The 17,562-nt window shown below is 52.9% G+C and overlaps 1 protein-coding gene across 3 annotated transcripts in view; it reads left to right on the plus strand.

Annotated features, from left to right (window-relative positions):
• The window catches only part of ZNF335 (zinc finger protein 335), a 20,008-nt gene continuing 2,446 nt past the window's right edge, over positions 1-17,562 (plus strand). The window contains exons 1-20 of one of the 3 annotated variants that reach the window (XM_070420828.1): positions 1-84; positions 742-992; positions 2,326-2,566; positions 3,404-3,481; positions 3,729-4,034; positions 4,135-4,275; positions 5,372-5,518; positions 6,724-6,976; positions 7,060-7,237; positions 8,156-8,268; positions 9,695-9,713; positions 9,821-9,937; positions 10,023-10,099; positions 10,185-10,345; positions 11,098-11,330; positions 12,209-12,302; positions 12,427-12,521; positions 14,992-15,251; positions 16,865-16,976; positions 17,057-17,422. In XM_070420828.1, coding sequence (XP_070276929.1) covers positions 792-992; positions 2,326-2,566; positions 3,404-3,481; positions 3,729-4,034; positions 4,135-4,275; positions 5,372-5,518; positions 6,724-6,976; positions 7,060-7,237; positions 8,156-8,268; positions 9,695-9,713; positions 9,821-9,937; positions 10,023-10,099; positions 10,185-10,345; positions 11,098-11,330; positions 12,209-12,302; positions 12,427-12,521; positions 14,992-15,251; positions 16,865-16,976; positions 17,057-17,422 — 3,192 coding nt within the window. In that variant the 5' untranslated portion in view covers positions 1-84; positions 742-791. The remainder of the gene's footprint in view (positions 85-741; positions 993-2,325; positions 2,567-3,403; positions 3,482-3,728; positions 4,035-4,134; positions 4,276-5,371; positions 5,519-6,723; positions 6,977-7,059; positions 7,238-8,155; positions 8,269-9,694; positions 9,714-9,820; positions 9,938-10,022; positions 10,100-10,184; positions 10,346-11,097; positions 11,331-12,208; positions 12,303-12,426; positions 12,522-14,991; positions 15,252-16,864; positions 16,977-17,056; positions 17,423-17,562) is intronic. The other 2 variants (XM_070420829.1, XM_070420830.1) reach the window with 2 other exon arrangements.

The raw sequence follows: 17,562 nt of genomic DNA on the forward strand, positions 1-17,562 counted from the left end.
ATGGGTCCCTCCGCAGCAGGCAAAATAAGATGGCGACCTCGTCGATGCCGGAGTCGGAGAGAAACGCGGTCACGGAAGCGTCAGGTGAGCGTCGGGTAGAGTCAGGTCGCCCCACTGCATCCTGCCGTGAAGTGGACCCACACTGCGGGAATACCCGGCAGCAAGGTCCCGGCCGGCGGGGCTGTCCGAACAGGGCCCTGGGGTCCCAGGCCCTTTGGTCGCTCTCGCAGTTGCCTGAGCGGAAACCCGGCGCCGCCACAAGATGGCGTCGGGCCTGGAGCGCAGGCAGCGCCGGGGACAGCCCCGAGTCGCCAGGCCCCGGGACCGTAGCTGTCAGCCCCCTCCGCAAGGAAGTAGGGGAAGGGGGAGCGAGCCACTGACCAAGGGGGCCTGTGGGCTGTACCACCGACCCTGCACCCGGGGGAACTCGGAATGCCGAAGGGCGGAACCACTGAGCCCTGACGGGACCCTTAGAGCGACCCACGCCGAGAAAATCGTGGAGGGGAGGAGAGAAGGGTTATACCGCCATTGACCACCCTCCCGGGGGTGGGGAAGGGCCCTGGGCTGGGAAGCAAGGCTTCTCGGTCCCGTTTTCCCGAAGCTTCCCTCTCTACACACGAGAAAGACCCGCCCGGTCGGAGACTCAGTCTGTTCGTCAGCGCAATGGGCGCACGGGTGCCGCTGGGTGGGCCGTGGTTGCCGGCGGCAGTGACGGGGCCCACCTGTCTCCTCTTCTCTCAGAGTGAAGGCCCCGGACCCTGCGCACCCTGGTCGGGCGGCCCCCCGAGCCCATGGAGGAAAACGAGGTGGAGAGCAGTAGTGACGCGGGCCCGGGGCCTGGCCAGCCCGAGGAGCCCTCTGAGAGCGGCTTGGGTGTGGGCACCTCGGAAGCCGTGTCCGCCGACAGCAGCGACGCCGCGGCAGCCCCGGGGCCGGCGGAGGCCGACGACTCGGAAGTGGGGCAGAGCTCGGACCGCGGCAGCCGCTCTCGGGTATGGGCCGTGCTGGCCGGCGTGGGTGGCGGCGGGGGCCCCGGGCCGCAGTGCCTGGCAGCCGGGGGGAGGCAGCCGGCGAGGCCGGCTTGTAAGGAACATGTGGTTTGGGTTGACTGGGAGTCCCGAACGTGGGTTTGCTCGTTTCCACCTCAGACCTTGTAGAGCACATACCACTCTCTCCCACTTCGTACAGAAAAGGAATCGGGGCACCGAGTGCTGGCAGAGCCAGGACTCAACTAGAGGCTGTGGTCTGACCCGCTGTCCTCACTCTTTGGGAGCCGGGTCTCCTGGTTCAAGTCTTGCCTCTGCCTCCTGTTTACGGAGCATCTCTTTGAACCTCAGTCTGCCTGTCTGTAAAACGGAGCAGGAATGCCTACTTCGGAGCGTGCTCTGTTTTGAGCTCCCGCCAGACATTCTCTTGGAAACACTTTGTAAGACCATTTCCTCCCGGCTCGGCCACTTCCCCAGCCCCCTCCCTAGTGTGATCTTCAGCAAGCTGCCCAATTTCTTGATCTCAGTTTTCTCACCTGGAAAGTGGGAATGATGAATATACCTACCTCAATAGGGTTTTTGTAGGGATTAAATGAATTAACAGTTGCAAAGCTATTAAAACAGTGCTTAGCACATGATAAACACTCAAGTATTAGCCATTACTGTTGTTGTTATCTGCAAGACAGTGACCAATTTCAAGACATCACATTATAGAGGTGCACAACAATGGCCCCCCTTTGGGGTCCAGGGTTTCATTAATTCAGCAGAGATAGGCCCACCATGTGCCCAGCTTGGGTTGGATCCTGGTGATACAGCAGGAACAAGACAGATGTGGTCCCAGCCCTTATAGAGGGTACAGTCAGGCCTGGGAGGTGTTACACTACACAGTAAATGGTGATGTGATGTGGGGACACAGGCGACTGCAGCACTGAAGACGGAGAGGTCCTAACTTGGCCTTCAGGTCAGGGTCAGCCTCCAAGCAGAGGTACCAGCTAAATGGCAGGGAGCAAGCTGGGTAGGATGTAGCTGTGGTGTGATGCTGGGAAGCCTTTCAGGCAGTGGGAATAGCTTATTCAGAAGTGCAGTGGAAATAGCTGTGCCTGGCTGTTGTGTGGGGTATGTGGGGACCTTCATCTGACCAGAGCCAGGTGCTTGGGACTTGTTCTTGGGGAACTCTGCAACCAGAGGGCTTCTCTCACTAGTACTCAGTGGGGCTGAGGGTGTGGGTAACTCTGCTCACCATGTCCTTGGGCCTAGGAGCTCTACCTAGCAGGTGGCAGCCTGCCCTGCCCCATCTCTGGCTCCTAAACACCCTCTTTCCCTGTTTCCTATCCCCCAGGAGGAGGTATCTGAGAGCAGCTCAAGCACGGACCCCCTGCCCCATGGCTACCTCCCTGATTCATCTTCTGTGTGCCATGGGCCAGTGGCAGGGGTGACAGGTGGCCCCCAAACTCTCGTGCACTCCAGCGCACTCCCAGACCCCAACATGCTGGTGTCCGACTGCACGGCTTCTTCCTCAGACCTGGGCTCAGCCTTTGACAAGATAATCGAGTCCACCATTGGGCCAGACCTCATCCAGAGTAAGTCAGGGAGAGGGTGGCAAGAGTCAGCCCCCTGGGGCTTCCCTGCAGAGTCCAGAAGAACCATCTCTGCTTATCCCAGCTGTGCAAACTCGGGAAAATAACTCTCCTACTCTGAATGTGTCACATGGCAACAGTAACTCCTGCCTCATAGCAGTAAAATGGTGTGAGGATTTAATAAGGCAGCACAGTAAAGTTCTTAGCATAGTGTCTGGCATGTAATAAGTGCTCCTTAAATACAGAAACAGTAACACCTAACTTTATACTGAGGTCTGTTCTAAACACTTGATATTCAGTAGCTCATTCATCTTCCCAGGAACCCCAAAACGTAGGTGCTATTATGATCCTTGCAGTATAGATGAGAAATCTGAGGAACAGAGGATGTAAAATAATTTACCCACAGTCACTAGAAACTGTTGGGCCATGAGCTCAGACAGTCTGATTCCAGAGCTCATGATTTCCCAAGCGGTACCTGCTATTAACGATGCGTGTAAAGGAAAAGCCCTGGGATGGTCTGGAAAGCCAGCCCTGAGGAACTGGGACTGGAAGCGGGCCTTAACCTTGGGGAGGTTCAGAGAGGAAGGAGGGGGACTCCAGGTTTAGTGGTCAAAGGTGGGGCAGCTGGGATAGCCATGGCATCTGTATGACTGTAGGTCATCATGGCATACAAACCAGGCTTTCCAATAGTCCTGCCCTGGGTGGATGGGGAGGGGGTAGGCATCTGAGGCTCAGAGGGATGATGCAGCTGGTTTGCGGTCACCCAGGTGAGCCAGAATGAATTGGGCAATGACAATTGTCATTGTCAGCTGGGAATTCCCTCCCCACATCTCTCTCTAGGCTGCATAACTGTAACCAGTGCTGAGGATGGTGGGGCCGAGACCACACAGTACCTGATCCTGCAGGGACCAGATGATGGTAAGACGCCAGGCTCCAGACCCAGGAAGCCCTGCAGTGGGCTGGACTAGGAGAGGAAGGCTTAGCCACAAACTCACTGTGTGATCTGGCCAGTTTAGCCACTGCTCTTGGCCTCAGTTTCCCCATTGTTACTCTTGTAGGGAGTTGGGTTCTAGGATCCCTGGGCCTGCCTGAGAGGGACAGCTGTAGCTCATGGCCAGCCTGCCCCTCCATTTCCCTTCCCTCTGATTCCCTCACCAACCCCCAGGTGCCTCCATAGCATCGCCAATGTCCAGTTCCACCCTAGTCCACAGCCTGGCAGCCATTGAGGCCCTGGCCGATGGCCCCACATCCACATCCACATGCCTGGAGCCATCTGAGGAGGCACGGGGTTCACCCAGCTCCCCAGCACAGCCTCCCCCAGCCTCTGGCACCGAGGAGCCAGATCTACAAAGCCTGGAGGCCATGATGGAGGTGGTGGTAGTACAGCAGTTCAAGTGCAAGATGTGCCAGTACCGGAGTAGCACTAAGGCCACACTATTACGCCATATGCGGGAGCGGCACTTCCGTCCAGGTACGTTGATAGCAGCCTAACTGGCTGGGACTGCATAGGTGGGGATAGGGTGCCGAGAGGCAGACATGGAAGCTTGTCTTACCTCCCCTCCACCCCCAAGCAGCAGCAGCAGCAGCAGCAGCTGGTAAGAAGGGACGTCCACGGAAGTGGGGTACCTCGACCAAGACCCAAGAGGAAGAGGCACCAGAGGAGGAAGACGATGATGACATTGTAGATGCCGGTGCCATTGATGACCTAGAGGGTAGGCCACATGGCTCCCAGGTCTGCTACCTCCACCCCCATCAACAAATACTGGGCTCCTCTGGCCCTCATGGGGAGCCAGGAAAATAGAATTGGCACAGATGCAGCCACAGGTGCTTCCATATAAGACAGAGGAGTTGGGTTCTGGGATCAGAACCTCTGTGTGTAGTTGTGTAGGCTGTGCACTGAAAAAGCACCAACCACAACTAAGAGGGCCACGTTCACATTTATCCAACAGAAACAGAATGCAAACCACATATGTACTTTTCTTTTTTGTAGACATTTTTTGGTTAATCTCCCCTGATGGATATTTCTTCTATTGATTTTTAGAGAGAATCGGGGCGGGGAGAGGGGGAGAAGAAACATCGATGGGAGAGAGATGGGCTGGGGAATGAACATGAACAGGCAACCAGCAATCAAAAGAGGCTGACACTCTAACTGCTGAGCTACACTGACCAGGGATGGATGGATGGATGGATGGATGGATGGATAGATAGATAGATTGATTTTAGGTAAAAAAGGGTGGAATTAAGTTTAATTTTATATTTTATTTACCCAGTATATCTAAAATATTATTTCAACATGCAATCATTATAAAATATTATTAGTTGTTTTACTTTCTTTTTTTATATACTGATTTTTAGAATCTAGTGTGTATTTTACACTATGCCTCAGTTTAGGCTAGGCACATTTCAGGGGCTTGATAGCCACATTCGGCCAATAGCATCTGCATTTTCATAGACTGTATCTTGCACAGTCATAGTGTTTATAGACTCGAATGTTTATTTCAACTATTTCTTAACAGTGTCTGTAAGGTGTCTTTAGGAAGTGGTGCCTTTTTCTAAATCATGTCAAAGTGCTGTATAAGCCAATGGTAGGTGTCAGGAAAGGTGCAGAGGAAGGACTGCAGGAGCCTGGAAAGGGATGTGCACAGTCAGCTATGGGGAGGGCTGTCTGGAGGAGGCATCACTGGTGGGCATGAAGGAGGAGTGGGCAGGTATGGGGACGTGGGCCTCTTTCCGGGGGAGCAGGGCAAGGGATCAGAGCTGAAAGGGTGGGTCCAGCATGATGCCCACCTTCTCTCACTGTCCCCACAGAGGATAGTGACTACAATCCAGCAGAGGATGAGCCCCGCGGCCGACAGCTGCGGCCCCAGCGCCCCACTCCCAGCACACTGAGACCCCGAAGGAGGCCTGGCCGGCCCCGGAAGCTGCCTTGCCTGGAGCCCTCAGACCTCCCAGAGGGTGAGACTTGGTCGTGGAAGGGGCCTTGAGGGTGAGGCTGAGGGGTGACCTCCTTTCCTGCTTGCCTCTATGGAGTCCTGGGGACAGTGTACTGTGCAGAGCAGCATGGCTCAAACCAGGGTGGCCAGCTGGCCTCCTGATAAAGGGGAAATCCCTCTGAGACCAGGCTTGAGAAACCCTGAGTTAAAAGGTACCTCAGCTTTATGAAAAGATTGTTCGGTGGTACGTTGTCACAGAGCAGGAGGAGGTTGAGGCTTTATAGCTGAACTAATAAGATAAGTTTTAAGTATTATTATTGAAATAACAACAAAGTTGAGGCCTGAGACTGTCCAAGGAGCACAAGCTTAGAGCATCACAGCCTGGGGCACCTCATGGGCATTCATGCCAGCTCTGCCATTTACTGGCTGTGTGACCTGTAGCATGTTACTTCGCCTCTCGAATCCCCTTTTTGTAAATGCAGGTGACGGCACCTGTCTTAGGATTGCTTTGAGGCATAAGTATACACAAAAAGGCACATGGTAGCTGTCTTTTTACATGCAGTTTGGAGGAAATTGTTTTATTTTTTAGTCTCTTTTTAAAATAACTTTTTACTGAGATATATGTTTGGAAAAGCACACCTAAAGTGCATAACTCAGTGAATTTTCAAAGTGAACACACCTGTATAACCTAGCACCCCAATTAAGAAACAGAATGTTACCAGCATTGTCTGTATCATTTTTAATTTTTAAAACATTGTATTGAGATATTGTTGATGTGTTTGAATATATAATACTCCTGTCTGCCCTCCAGCCACCCTAGAGAAACCAATGTTAAAGTGCTGCTGTTGCTTCCCAGACTAGAATGTTCTCATGAGGTCACTAGATAAGCAATTATCATCTTCATTTGCCAAATGGGGAAAATGAGACACAGAGAGGGACTGGCTTTGCCTAAAGATACACAGCAAGTCAGTGACAGAGCTGAACCTAGCACGCAGGTCTCCTGACTGATAGGTCCCCCGGTCTCTGACTGCTGCCCCTGACGGTCACACTTACGTCGTGCTGTGCTGCACTCTAACCACCTGCGGGCTGCGTCTGTGCTGTGACCTGACATGCCCATTAGTGGATGGTGGCCGTGTGTGTGGGGAAATATTTGGCTGGCCTGTGTCACACCTGTCCACCTCTGTCCTGGTGTGTTGTTGCTGATCTGTGATCTGGCATGTCTGGCAGGTATGGAAGGAGAGCCTCTAGTGAGTTCCCAGAGTGGACAGAGCCCTCCAGAGCCACAGGACCCCGAGGTACCCAGCTCCTCAGGCCCAGGACACCTGGTGGCCGTGGGCAAGGCCGATAGGGTTCCTGTGGAGCCCAGTGTGAGCCAGTCGGACGCAGAGAACGCAGCACCCACCTGCCAGGAGGAGCCCGACACCCCACCCCGCCGACGTGGCCGACCCTCCCGGCGCTTCCTAGGCAAGAAATACCGCAAGTAAGGGGAACAGAGATGGGGGTCAGGGACGCAGCCAGACAGCCCCAGCCCAGCCAGACCTCTCCTCAACACCCTCCTGGCAGGTATTATTACAAGTCACCCAAGCCGCTTCTGAGGCCCTTCCTGTGCCGCATCTGCGGCTCCCGCTTCCTGTCCCATGAGGACCTGCGCTTTCATGTAAACTCCCACGAGGCCGGAGACCCCCAGCTCTTCAAGTGCCTTCAGTGCAGCTATCGCTCACGCCGCTGGTCCTCGCTCAAGGTGCGCTGCAGCTGGAAGGGGAAGGGGAAGGCACAGGGCACGGGAGGAAGGGAAGCTGGATGAGAGAAGGCAAGAGGGAGTGGAGGTAGAGGGCCTTCCCAGGCACCCTCTCCTGCTGGGCACGTGTCTGGGCTGCCACGGGCGGTTTTGCAGATCACACACTGCCCAGCAGCATGGCATCTTCAGGTGTGCTGTTTGTGTAGTGGACTTCATAGATTTGCTTGTTTACCACCATTGCCAGCAGGTGGCAGTAAAGTTGGTTTTATCTAATTCAGTGTGTTAGGAAGTTTTCCAGCAGATGGCAGTAATGTGTCTCATGAGAGGGGCCCAGGCCTTGCAGGCCACTCATTTCATCTTGGGGCAGCCCGAGGAGGTCCCTGGTAGGTGTCAACAGTCCCATTTTACTGACCAAGGAACCACAGCTTGGCTGGACCAAAGTGAGGCAGCAAGTTGGCCATCATTGGGGGTGGGGGGTCCTCAAGGAAAAATAGCCAGAGCCCCTGTGCTTTCTGCACACAGCGCTTCCTCAGACAGGGACCTTTGACCTGGAAGTTTTCTCTGGAAACCCAATGGTGGGGGCAGGGGTGGCTACCCCATCTTGCAGTGGGGAGGGCATAGGCTGTGGAGTTGTGCTGCCTGTGTTCAACTTCAAGTTCACAAGGTCACTGTGGGACCTCAGCAAGTCACTTCTGTCTGAGCCTGTTTCCTCCTCTATCAAGTGGTCAGCAGAACAGGGCCTGGTGCAGAGCAGGTCTGCTTGTTGGGGTGGGTCCCCAGCCCTCATAGGCCCCAGCGCTGGCAGCACTCCCTCTTTCTTCGAGCCTGCTCCCACAGCAATTCTAGAGCTGTGGGCACAGGTGAGGTGTGGCAGGAGGGGAATCTGAGCCCCAATCCACTATCCCTATGCCTCTCTCCCAGGAGCACATGTTCAACCATGTAGGCAGTAAGCCCTACAAGTGTGATGAATGCAGCTACACCAGTGTCTACAGGAAAGACGTCATCCGGCATGCAGCCGTGCACAGCCGGGACCGGTCAGTGGATGTGGGTGGAATGGGGACAGGGTGGGGAAGTGGGAGCTCAGAATAATAGTGGTTCCAGTTAGTACCAGCTCAGGGCCAGGCCCATTCACAGCACATTGGGAAGGCAAGGCGATTTATCCCTGATCACTTTTCTCAGACAGAGCAGGAGCAGGGCCTTGAGGTTCCTTATTTAGTCTCTTCCCTGCTACAAGCTTTAATTTCCCTTCTATAAAATGGAGACAGACATTATTGAGGGGATCTAAAGATTTTCAGACTCCTGGTCAACACTCACCTTTCATGGTACTGAGAGAGCAGACTTAGGACAAGTACATGGCGAAACAAAAAACCTTAGGAGCCTAGTGATGGCTCGCTGAATTAAAATTAGGTCTGCAGCTTCAGGAAGTTAGCTTCACAGGAAGGAGGACCCGTGAGCAGAGGTTGGATACAGGGATTCACTAGGTGGATCTGTTAACAAAAATTCCAAAAATTAATGAAGAGATACTTTTATTGTGTATGATTTGCAAATCAGAGAACACAGTCCTCAGTATGAACCAAAGACTTGCAGGGTTCTTTAAAGGAGAAGGGTTGCCCTAACCTGTTTAGCTCAGCAGATAGAGTGTCGGCCTGCGGACTGAAAGGTCCTGGGTTCCAGTCTGGTCAAGGGCACATGCTAGGGTTGCGGGATCAATCCCCAATAGGGGACATGCAAGGGGCAGCCAATCTATGAGTCTCATCATTGATGTTTCTATCTCTCTCTCCCTCTTCCTTCCTCTCTAAAATTAATAAAAATATATTTAAAAATAATTTAGAAAGTAAAATAAAAGGAGAAGGGTTGCTAGTGAAACAAAATTATAAACTTAGATTATTGGTTTTGTTTTTTCATATTGATATATATAAATGTGTCAAATCAACAGTTTCCCCATCTTACATCATTCATTTTTTGATCAGTCATGGCAACTGGATTTTTCAACAGTCAGCTGACTGGTCAGCAAGTGGGGCTGTGATGCAAAAATCCAACTGTGGGGCCACATATTATGTTGTAAAAGTTCTTACAGGTCCTCAGATCTGAAACCATGTGTGTGGGAAAGCCAGCTCTCCAAGGTGCTTACAGATTTTCTTAAGACAATAAAAAGGAAGGGGAGTTCTGTCCAAATAAGGTTGGGGACACCAGGTCAACCGACTAGTACAATAGCATTCTTTCCTGTGGGACTTCTCAGAACTTTAAAATGCAAATGTATTTTGTGACAGAGGAAGAATACACCATTCCCAAATGTAGTGAAGTGCAGACCTTATTTACAGTACCCTCAGCATTTCCCCCAGCAAACTAAAAGAAAGGGTCTTGGGTGGATAGTCGGGACACTCAGGGCTGAGACTGGGTCTAGGCGTATTGGGTGGGCTTGGAGAAGCAATGGTCTAACTCCTGTGCTTTCTTCTCCAGGAAGAAGAGGCCAGATCCCGTAAGTCTGGGGCCCTAGCCTGGGAAGGGAGCCTGCTACAGAGCTGCTGTGGGGACGGGGCCAAGAAGCCAGATCTCACCATCTGGCTCCTTCTTGTCCCTCCTCAGACCCCGAAGCTGAGCTCCTTCCCCTGCCCCGTGTGTGGCCGTGTCTACCCCATGCAGAAGAGACTCACACAGCACATGAAGACACACAGCACTGAGAAGCCCCACATGTGTGACAAGGTAGGTGGGGCCACGGGCTGGGCAGGGGTGGGGGCAGGAGGCCTTCCTGGGTGATCCATCACCCAACTCAGCCCATCCCTTACAGTGTGGAAAGTCCTTTAAGAAGCGCTACACCTTCAAGATGCACCTTCTCACACATATCCAAGCTGTCGCCAACCGCAGGTATGTCCCTTGGGAGGCCTCTGGGGCTGGAGCAACCCCCACCTCCACCCCACTGCTGAGCTGCCCTCCCTCTGACCACCCCCAGATTCAAGTGTGAGTTCTGCGAGTTTGTTTGTGAGGACAAGAAGGCGCTGCTGAACCACCAACTGTCCCATGTCAGCGACAAGCCCTTCAAATGCAGCTTTTGCCCCTATCGCACCTTCCGCGAGGACTTCCTGCTATCTCACGTGGCCGTCAAGCACACAGGTCAGGCCAGTCACCCCTCCCTGTCAGCCCTCACCTTGCCCTGGTCCTCAGTCAGACCTCTTCCTCCTCCCCTGCAGCCACATGAGCAGCTGGAACCCCTCCATTGTAAAGGGAATCCCCTTTGCGGGGGCCATTCTAACCTCAGCTCCAGTTCCAGCTCAGCTCACTGCTCTCAGGGTTGCCCTGGGCCGTCACTTTCCCTCTCTGAGCCTTTCTTAGCTGTGAAATGGGGGAATAGAACTACCGCTTGGTGGTTATAAAAGTGAGTTCCACTTGTTCCCTGAGCCCTGTCTGTGCTGGGCGCTGGGCTAGAAACGGGTCTTAGAGAGGCCCTGCCCTCAGGACATGAAACAGCAGAAACAGCGTCAGTCCATGCTTGCCCCGTGGAAGGTGTACAACAGTTAGTTTTTATTCTCCTTGGTTCCCAGCCCTCTGGCAGGCACCCTAGGGAAGATTAGAGAAAGGAAGTCAGGGGCTCCTTCACCAGATTTCTGTCTACCTGGGAGCTGGTGATACACAAGAGGAGTGTGTGATCATATGACCTTGAAAGTAGGCACTGGCAGGAAGGCTTGAGTGCAGAGGGCGAACCAGGTTTGTTTCTGTCCTGGCTCACCACCATGGAAAGCGCATGTGTTTGTCTGAGCTCAGGAAGGAATCCGGGAGTTGGAGAGGTCCTTGGGGTGGTGAAGGTTTCTCTGGGAGGATGGGTAAGGGGGTGGGTAGGCATAAGCATCCCCCACATGTGCCTACAGGGGCCAAGCCCTTTGCTTGTGAGTACTGCCACTTCAGCACACGGCACAAGAAGAATCTGCGCCTGCACGTACGGTGCCGGCATGCAAGCAGCTTCGAGGAGTGGGGGCGGCGCCACCCGGAGGAGCCCCCCTCCCGCCGTCGCCCATTCTTCTCTCTGCAGCAGATTGAGGAGCTGAAGCAGCAGCACAGTGTAGCCCCTGGACCAACCCCTAGCCCCCCAGGACCTCGCGAGGTAAGCTCAGCCAAGCAGACAGCAGACAGAAAGGGCTTGGGGCCTTCACCAGGATGACAGTGTGATGTCACCTCTCCCAGCATCCTCATTTGCACAGTGGGCACAACAAAGTGATCCCTGCTTCTCTGGATTGTGATAAAGGGCAGCTGAGGCGTAGACATGCCAACCCTAAGCTCAGAGTAGGGGTGGCTTTCCAGTGCTAGTAATAGAGAGGGAAAATAGCAGCAGCTCAATTGTGGTGATAGTTTATTTTCTCGTATAAAGGAAGTCCAAAGATCAGGGCTGGTGTGGCGTCTCCATGGTCTGCCATCAGGGACCAAGCTCTCTATTAGGAAAACCCCTTCCATCTTTGTGGTTGCCTCATGCTTCATTAAAGCTGTAGGAGCTCCAGCCTTCCTAGCCACATCCTAGGCAAGAAGCAGAGGAAAGGATCGGGGAAGGGCAAAAAGGATGTCTGCCATCTATCCACGTGTCTTCCTTGTGGACTTTACCAGAAACTCCTGTTCAGCCATGTGACCACACTTTACCTAACGGCAAGAGAGGCTAAGAAATAGTCCTGTAGCTGAGAATGTAGCCTCTTCACTCCCCCACCCAAAGATGGACCATCACAATGTGCTGATAGAACACAGGCTCTGGAGTCAGTCTTGTGTTCAAGTCCCAATTCTGCTACTCACTAGCTGTGAGATCATAAGCCAGATATTTCACTTCTCTGAGCCTCAGTCAGTTCATCTATAACATTGAGCTGTTAATTTAAAAGTGGTTGTGAAGATGAAACAAGCCAACATATATAAAATGCTCAATACAAAGGAGGTGCTCGGTACATGGCACTGGAATCTGAGCTGCTCTCTCTCAGGATTGGCCATATCCCCACCCTGCAGGTTCCCCCAGAGGTAGCCCCTTTCCAGTCACCTGAGACCCCCCCACTGCTCTGTTCTGACACCCTGGGTGGCGCCACCATCATCTACCAGCAAGGTGAGCTCTGAGGAAGGGTGGGAGCCTGGGTACTGGGCATGGGCAGGGCTCATGCTAGAAGATGGGGGAGGGTGTTGGTGCCAGTTTTCCAGCCTTTTCTAAGTCTCAGGTCCTACCAACCCAGGAGCTGAGGAGTCAACTGCCATGGCCACACAGACAGCTTTGGATCTGCTGCTAAACATGAGTGCTCAGCGGGAGCTGGGGGGTGCCGCCCTGCAGGTGAGCCACCTGGGGACCTCCTCTTCACTAGACATGGGGAGGAGAGGAGAGTGATGAAGCAGACATGCCGCACCCAAAGGGAGCTCCCAGTTAGTGGGTGACACCCAGCGGGCACGTGCACAGGAGGAGCAGCAGCTATGCCAAGGAGGCTTCAGGAGGGCAGGGAGGTCAGAGGATCTCCCACTCCATTCTCCAGAGTCACGAGCAACCTCTGCAATACTGAGCCGTGTTCACTGCTTCCCATGCCTTCTGTGGTCCTGTTCTCCTAGCTCTGTGGCCACCCTGTTGTGCCTGTGAGTCTGAACTAGCCTCCCTCCTAACCGAGTGCCCTCATTCATGACACCTCCTACAGCCTGAGGACTCTGGGGCTGTCTCCATCTCAGACCTCTGTCTTGTCCATGCACCTCAAGCCCACACTCTCCCCTGAGTTCGTCATCTCCTTCCTCTTTCATCCAGCTGCTCAGGATCCCCTTTCCCCCATCTCCTCTCCCTCTGCACCTCCTCGCACTTCTACAAGGCAGGGAGAAGTTTGTGTGCCTCCGTCTCCCAGCCTCTTGAAAAGATGTAGAGTATGTATTTGAGATGATAAACTTCAATAACTTGGAGCAATAACATGCTGCTAGGGGCTGGGAGACAGACAAAACTCCATGGAGGAGGGAGCCTGGTGTAGGATTTAGCTTGAGGCATTTGGGGGTGTAGAGAAGTTTTACATTTTTATATAGTTAAGTGTATCAGTCTTTAATCGTATTTGCCTTTAGTATTCATCCCTAGAAAGGCCTCCTTCACCCCAAGACTATATAAAATTCATTTGGACTTTCTTAGGGTTTCATTTTTTCACTTAAATCTTCACTCTATTTCATTTTTGGTGTATGCAGAAAGGTCGGGAACTAACTTAATATTTTTTCCAAAAGTTGTCCAGTGCAGTATATCAAATAATTTTCCCCAGTGGTTGGAAATGTCCCCTTTATCATTCTCTAGATTCCCACACACACTCGCCTGTCTGCTCTTCTCGTGCCAGTATAATCCATTTTTTAAATTACAAAACTATATGCTGTAAAAAAACAAAATGAACATTATGTTCTACAATAAGGTGAAAGTTTTTAACATTCCTCCCTTCCCACTGTTAGCAGGTTAATAAGCATTTCTCCAGTTTTGTCCATGTGCACACTAACAGACTTTTTGTTCCTTAAAAAATGGGATCACACTGGTCATCTCATCAACAGCCTGTTTTCTTCACTCGGCAGTGTGGGGGGCTCAGCCTGACAGGCACATACAGGTCTTCTCAACATCTCCACATCCTCCCATCAGACAGGTGTCCTAACATTTACCTCGTCATTCCTTTATTGGTTGGGTTGTTTACAGTTTTTCATTAACTCAAGGCAGTGCTTTAGTGCACATACATTTTCATGTACTCATAACCTTTTATTTAAAAAAACAACAACAAAAAACCTCCTAGAAGTAGAATTGGTGGGTCTGAAGGTATAAAGCCTCACAAAAAGATATGCCAACTTATATGACCACCCCTAGAGCATGTTTCTCTACGCTCCTGCCAACACTGGGCATCATCAGGCTTTATAAATTTCTTCAATGTAATAGAATTATACTTCATGGTCATAATTTATAATTTTGCAATCATAAATGAGATTGAACTTCTGTATGTTCATAGACCATTTTATTTCTTCTCTGACTTACATGTGGGTGTCCTGTATCAATTTTTAAATTAAGTTGTTAGTCTTTTTTATTATCGCTTTGCAAGAGCTCTGTATGTAAAAGAAGTCCACCTTTTATCTCTCATATGAATTGTTAAATCCCAATCACACACACTCCAATTTCTTTGTTTCCTGATTTCATTTTATGATTTGTTTTATTGTAGCTTGTAGCATATTTCTTTCATAATTAGACAAATCTCCCTACCCCAGGATTATAAAATTATCCACATTTTTTCTTCACATATTTAGAGTTTTATTATTATATTTAGTCTTTAATCCATTTGAAGCAGACTTTGGAGTGAGATCTAAGATCGCACTCTGACTTCATTTTTTTTTCTTAGAGTGGTTTGCCACTTGTCCCTCTACCCCAAGATTTCTCAACCTTGGCACTTTGGGCCAGATGATTCTTTGTTGCAGGGCCATCCTGAGCATCCTGGGATGTTTAGCAGCATCCCTGCCCTCTACCTGCTGGATTCCTGTTGCACCCCGCCTGCCCCCAATTGTGACAACCAAAAAATGTCTCCAGACATTGCCCAATGCCCCTGGGGGGCAGTATTGCTCTACCCTGTTCTTCTTAAGTGTAATTCCAATAGCTGGGTGGGATCTGGAAAGGCAGACTGTGTTTCGGTAGGAACACAAAGTTGGGGTTGTGCAAATGAGTACTAGCAGCACTGGGTCTGCCCAGAGCCTGGGTGAGCTTTGAGATAGAAAAGAGCCTTGAACACTAGCTTACCTGCTCAGAATGCATTGTGCCGTTGCAGGTGGCTGTGGTGAAGTCAGAGGATGCGGAAGCACGGTTAGCATCCCCTGGTGGGCAGCCCTCCTCAGCAAGTGCAGCTCCACAAGTGGTAACCCTCCACGTCGCAGAGCCGGGGGGTGGTGTAGCTGCCGAGAGCCAGCTAGGCCCCTCTGACCTACAGCAGATCACCCTGGCACCCAGTCCGTTCGGTGGGGCTGGGTACAGTGTCATCACAGCACCCCCTATGGAAGAGGGGACATCAGCTCCTGGCACACCCTACAGGTAAGGCCTGCCACCTGCAAGGTCCCCTTCAGCCAGTTGTAGTCATGCTACGGGGAGTCAAGAGGTCCCTGTCCATTCACGCCTAGTTGGCAGGAGGTAAAAATCCTAATCTGTATATATAAAAAGCCAGTGGTCAGAATGCTGTAACGACCAGAACAACCGGTTGCTATGACCACCGGTCACCATGATGCCCACTGTGGCCAGCATACCGGCCTGATCATGGGTGGGGCTGGCAGCCAATCGCCTGCGGCCCCTCCCCCTGGCCAGCCCCGCCCCTGATGAGACCCCTACCCTGATCAGGGGCAGGGACGGCCAGCCAATCGCCTGCGGCCCCTCACTCCAGCTGGCCCCACCCCTGATCACCCCACCACCACCACCAATTGGGGTTGGGGCTGGCCAACCAACCACCCACGGCCCCCCCCACCCTCCCCCGCCAGCTGCTGGCCCTTGATCAGCCCCCACCACCCCTATCAGCCTGTGCCCCCACCCCCAGGCCAGCCCCGTCCTGATCAGCCTGCCACACCAATTGGGGGTGAGGCCAGCCAGCCCATAGCCCCTCCCCATGGCCTGCCCTGCCCCTAATTGGCTGCCCCACCCCAATCAGGGGCAGGGCCCGTTGGCCAATTGCCCATGGCCCCTCCCCCCGGCCAGCCCAGCCTTGCTTGGGCACTGATCAGGGTGGGTGGGCCGGCCGGCCAACCTCCCACTATCACCCGGCCCAATCCGCCCCAATCATCGGCTGGACCCCACCCATGCACAAATTCGTGCACTGGGCCTCTAGTGCATACATAAAGTGATTGGACCATAGGGGAGTCTTATCTTTCTCAGGAGGTCAGAAGTGATCTTTTGGCTCCTTAGATGTTCCAGGCACTTGAAATTTGTGAACTCACCTATACACCATTCCTGTGAGATCCACATTTCCCTCGTTTTACAATGAGGAAACAGGCTAAGGAGGTTTAACTCTCCTGAGGTCAGCCACATAAGTGAGGATTTTAGCCCTGCTCCCTTTGGTTCCAAAGTCCTTGTGCTCTTTGTTCTGAACGATTCCTGAAGGTATTTTCCAGTTCTGACCTTTGGAATGAACTCAGGCCCCTTGCTGGCATTGGAGGCCTGGCATCTGCTCTTGGCTTCCTCCACATTGAGCGAATTGGGGGCAGAAACGTTTATATTTCATATGTTGACCAAACCCCTGGGCAATCTGAGGAAGCCCTGGATCCAAGCACCAAACTGTGTAGTTGGGATGGGAGTCTGGATAGCTAGGCCTGCACCTGGGCAGTTGTCTCAGCATCTGCCCTCTACTCTTGGGCTGTGGGTCCCTGTCAGCCCCGCCACTCCAACTGGACCAGATTTAGGCTGGAACCCTCAGGCCATCCACCCCCCCCTCCCCACCATGCCCATCAAGGGGCAGGATTACCAGTGGTGAGCAAGACAGTACTCTGCACACGGCACAAATGACAGAAGAGACAGTAGAGATTCGGCTGGCAAAGGGCGGAGCCAGGATTTAATCCAGAGGTCCATCTGTGGTGCAATCACCCCTTGGTTGATGACTTTGTTGGGGCCCTCCATCCCCTCCTAGTACCCTGACTCACCGCTCCCCTCCTCTCTGCCTACAGTGAGGAGCCCCCAGGGGAGGCAGCCCAGGCTGTGGTTGTGAGTGACACCCTGAAAGAAGCTGGCACCCACTACATCATGGCAGCCGATGGGACCCAACTGCATCACATCGAGGTGAGGCTGTGTAGTTCACCACGCCCCATTTCCTTTCCCATCTCTCCCTCCCTCGGTGCCTCATGTTCCCGTCTCCACAGCTGACTGCAGATGGCTCCATCTCCTTCCCAAGTTCTGATGCTCTGGCCTCTGGAGCCAAGTGGCCTCTGCTGCAGTGTGGGGGTCCACCCAGAGACGGCCCTGAGCCCTCATCTCCAGCCAGAACCCACCCGGTAGAAGACCCCCAGGGCTCTGCCTCCCCACCTCCTGCAACTAGTAAAGCCCTGGGCCTGGTAGTGCCCCCTTCCCCACCATCTGCAGCGTCAAAGAAGTTTTCCTGCAAGATCTGTGCCGAGGCCTTCTATGGCCGAGCTGAGATGGAGAGTCACAAACGGGCCCATGCTGGGCCGAGTGCCTTCAAGTGCCCAGACTGCCCTTTCAGCGCCCGCCAATGGCCTGAGGTCCGGGTAGGTGCTGCTCCCTATGCCTCTGTTGTCACAAACCTTGACTGAGCACCCCTCCGAGCCAGCCCTCTCTAGTCAGAGATGACTCAGCAAGTTTCTCAGGCTGCTCAGTCTGGGGGAAGACCAGACATGACTAATGCCTG

The sequence above is a fragment of the Myotis yumanensis genome, unplaced genomic scaffold, assembly GCF_028538775.1.
Source record: "Myotis yumanensis isolate MYYU_CA2020_CCGP unplaced genomic scaffold, mMyoYum1.0.hap1 SCAF_7, whole genome shotgun sequence".
Classification (NCBI taxonomy): Eukaryota; Metazoa; Chordata; class Mammalia; order Chiroptera; family Vespertilionidae; genus Myotis; species Myotis yumanensis.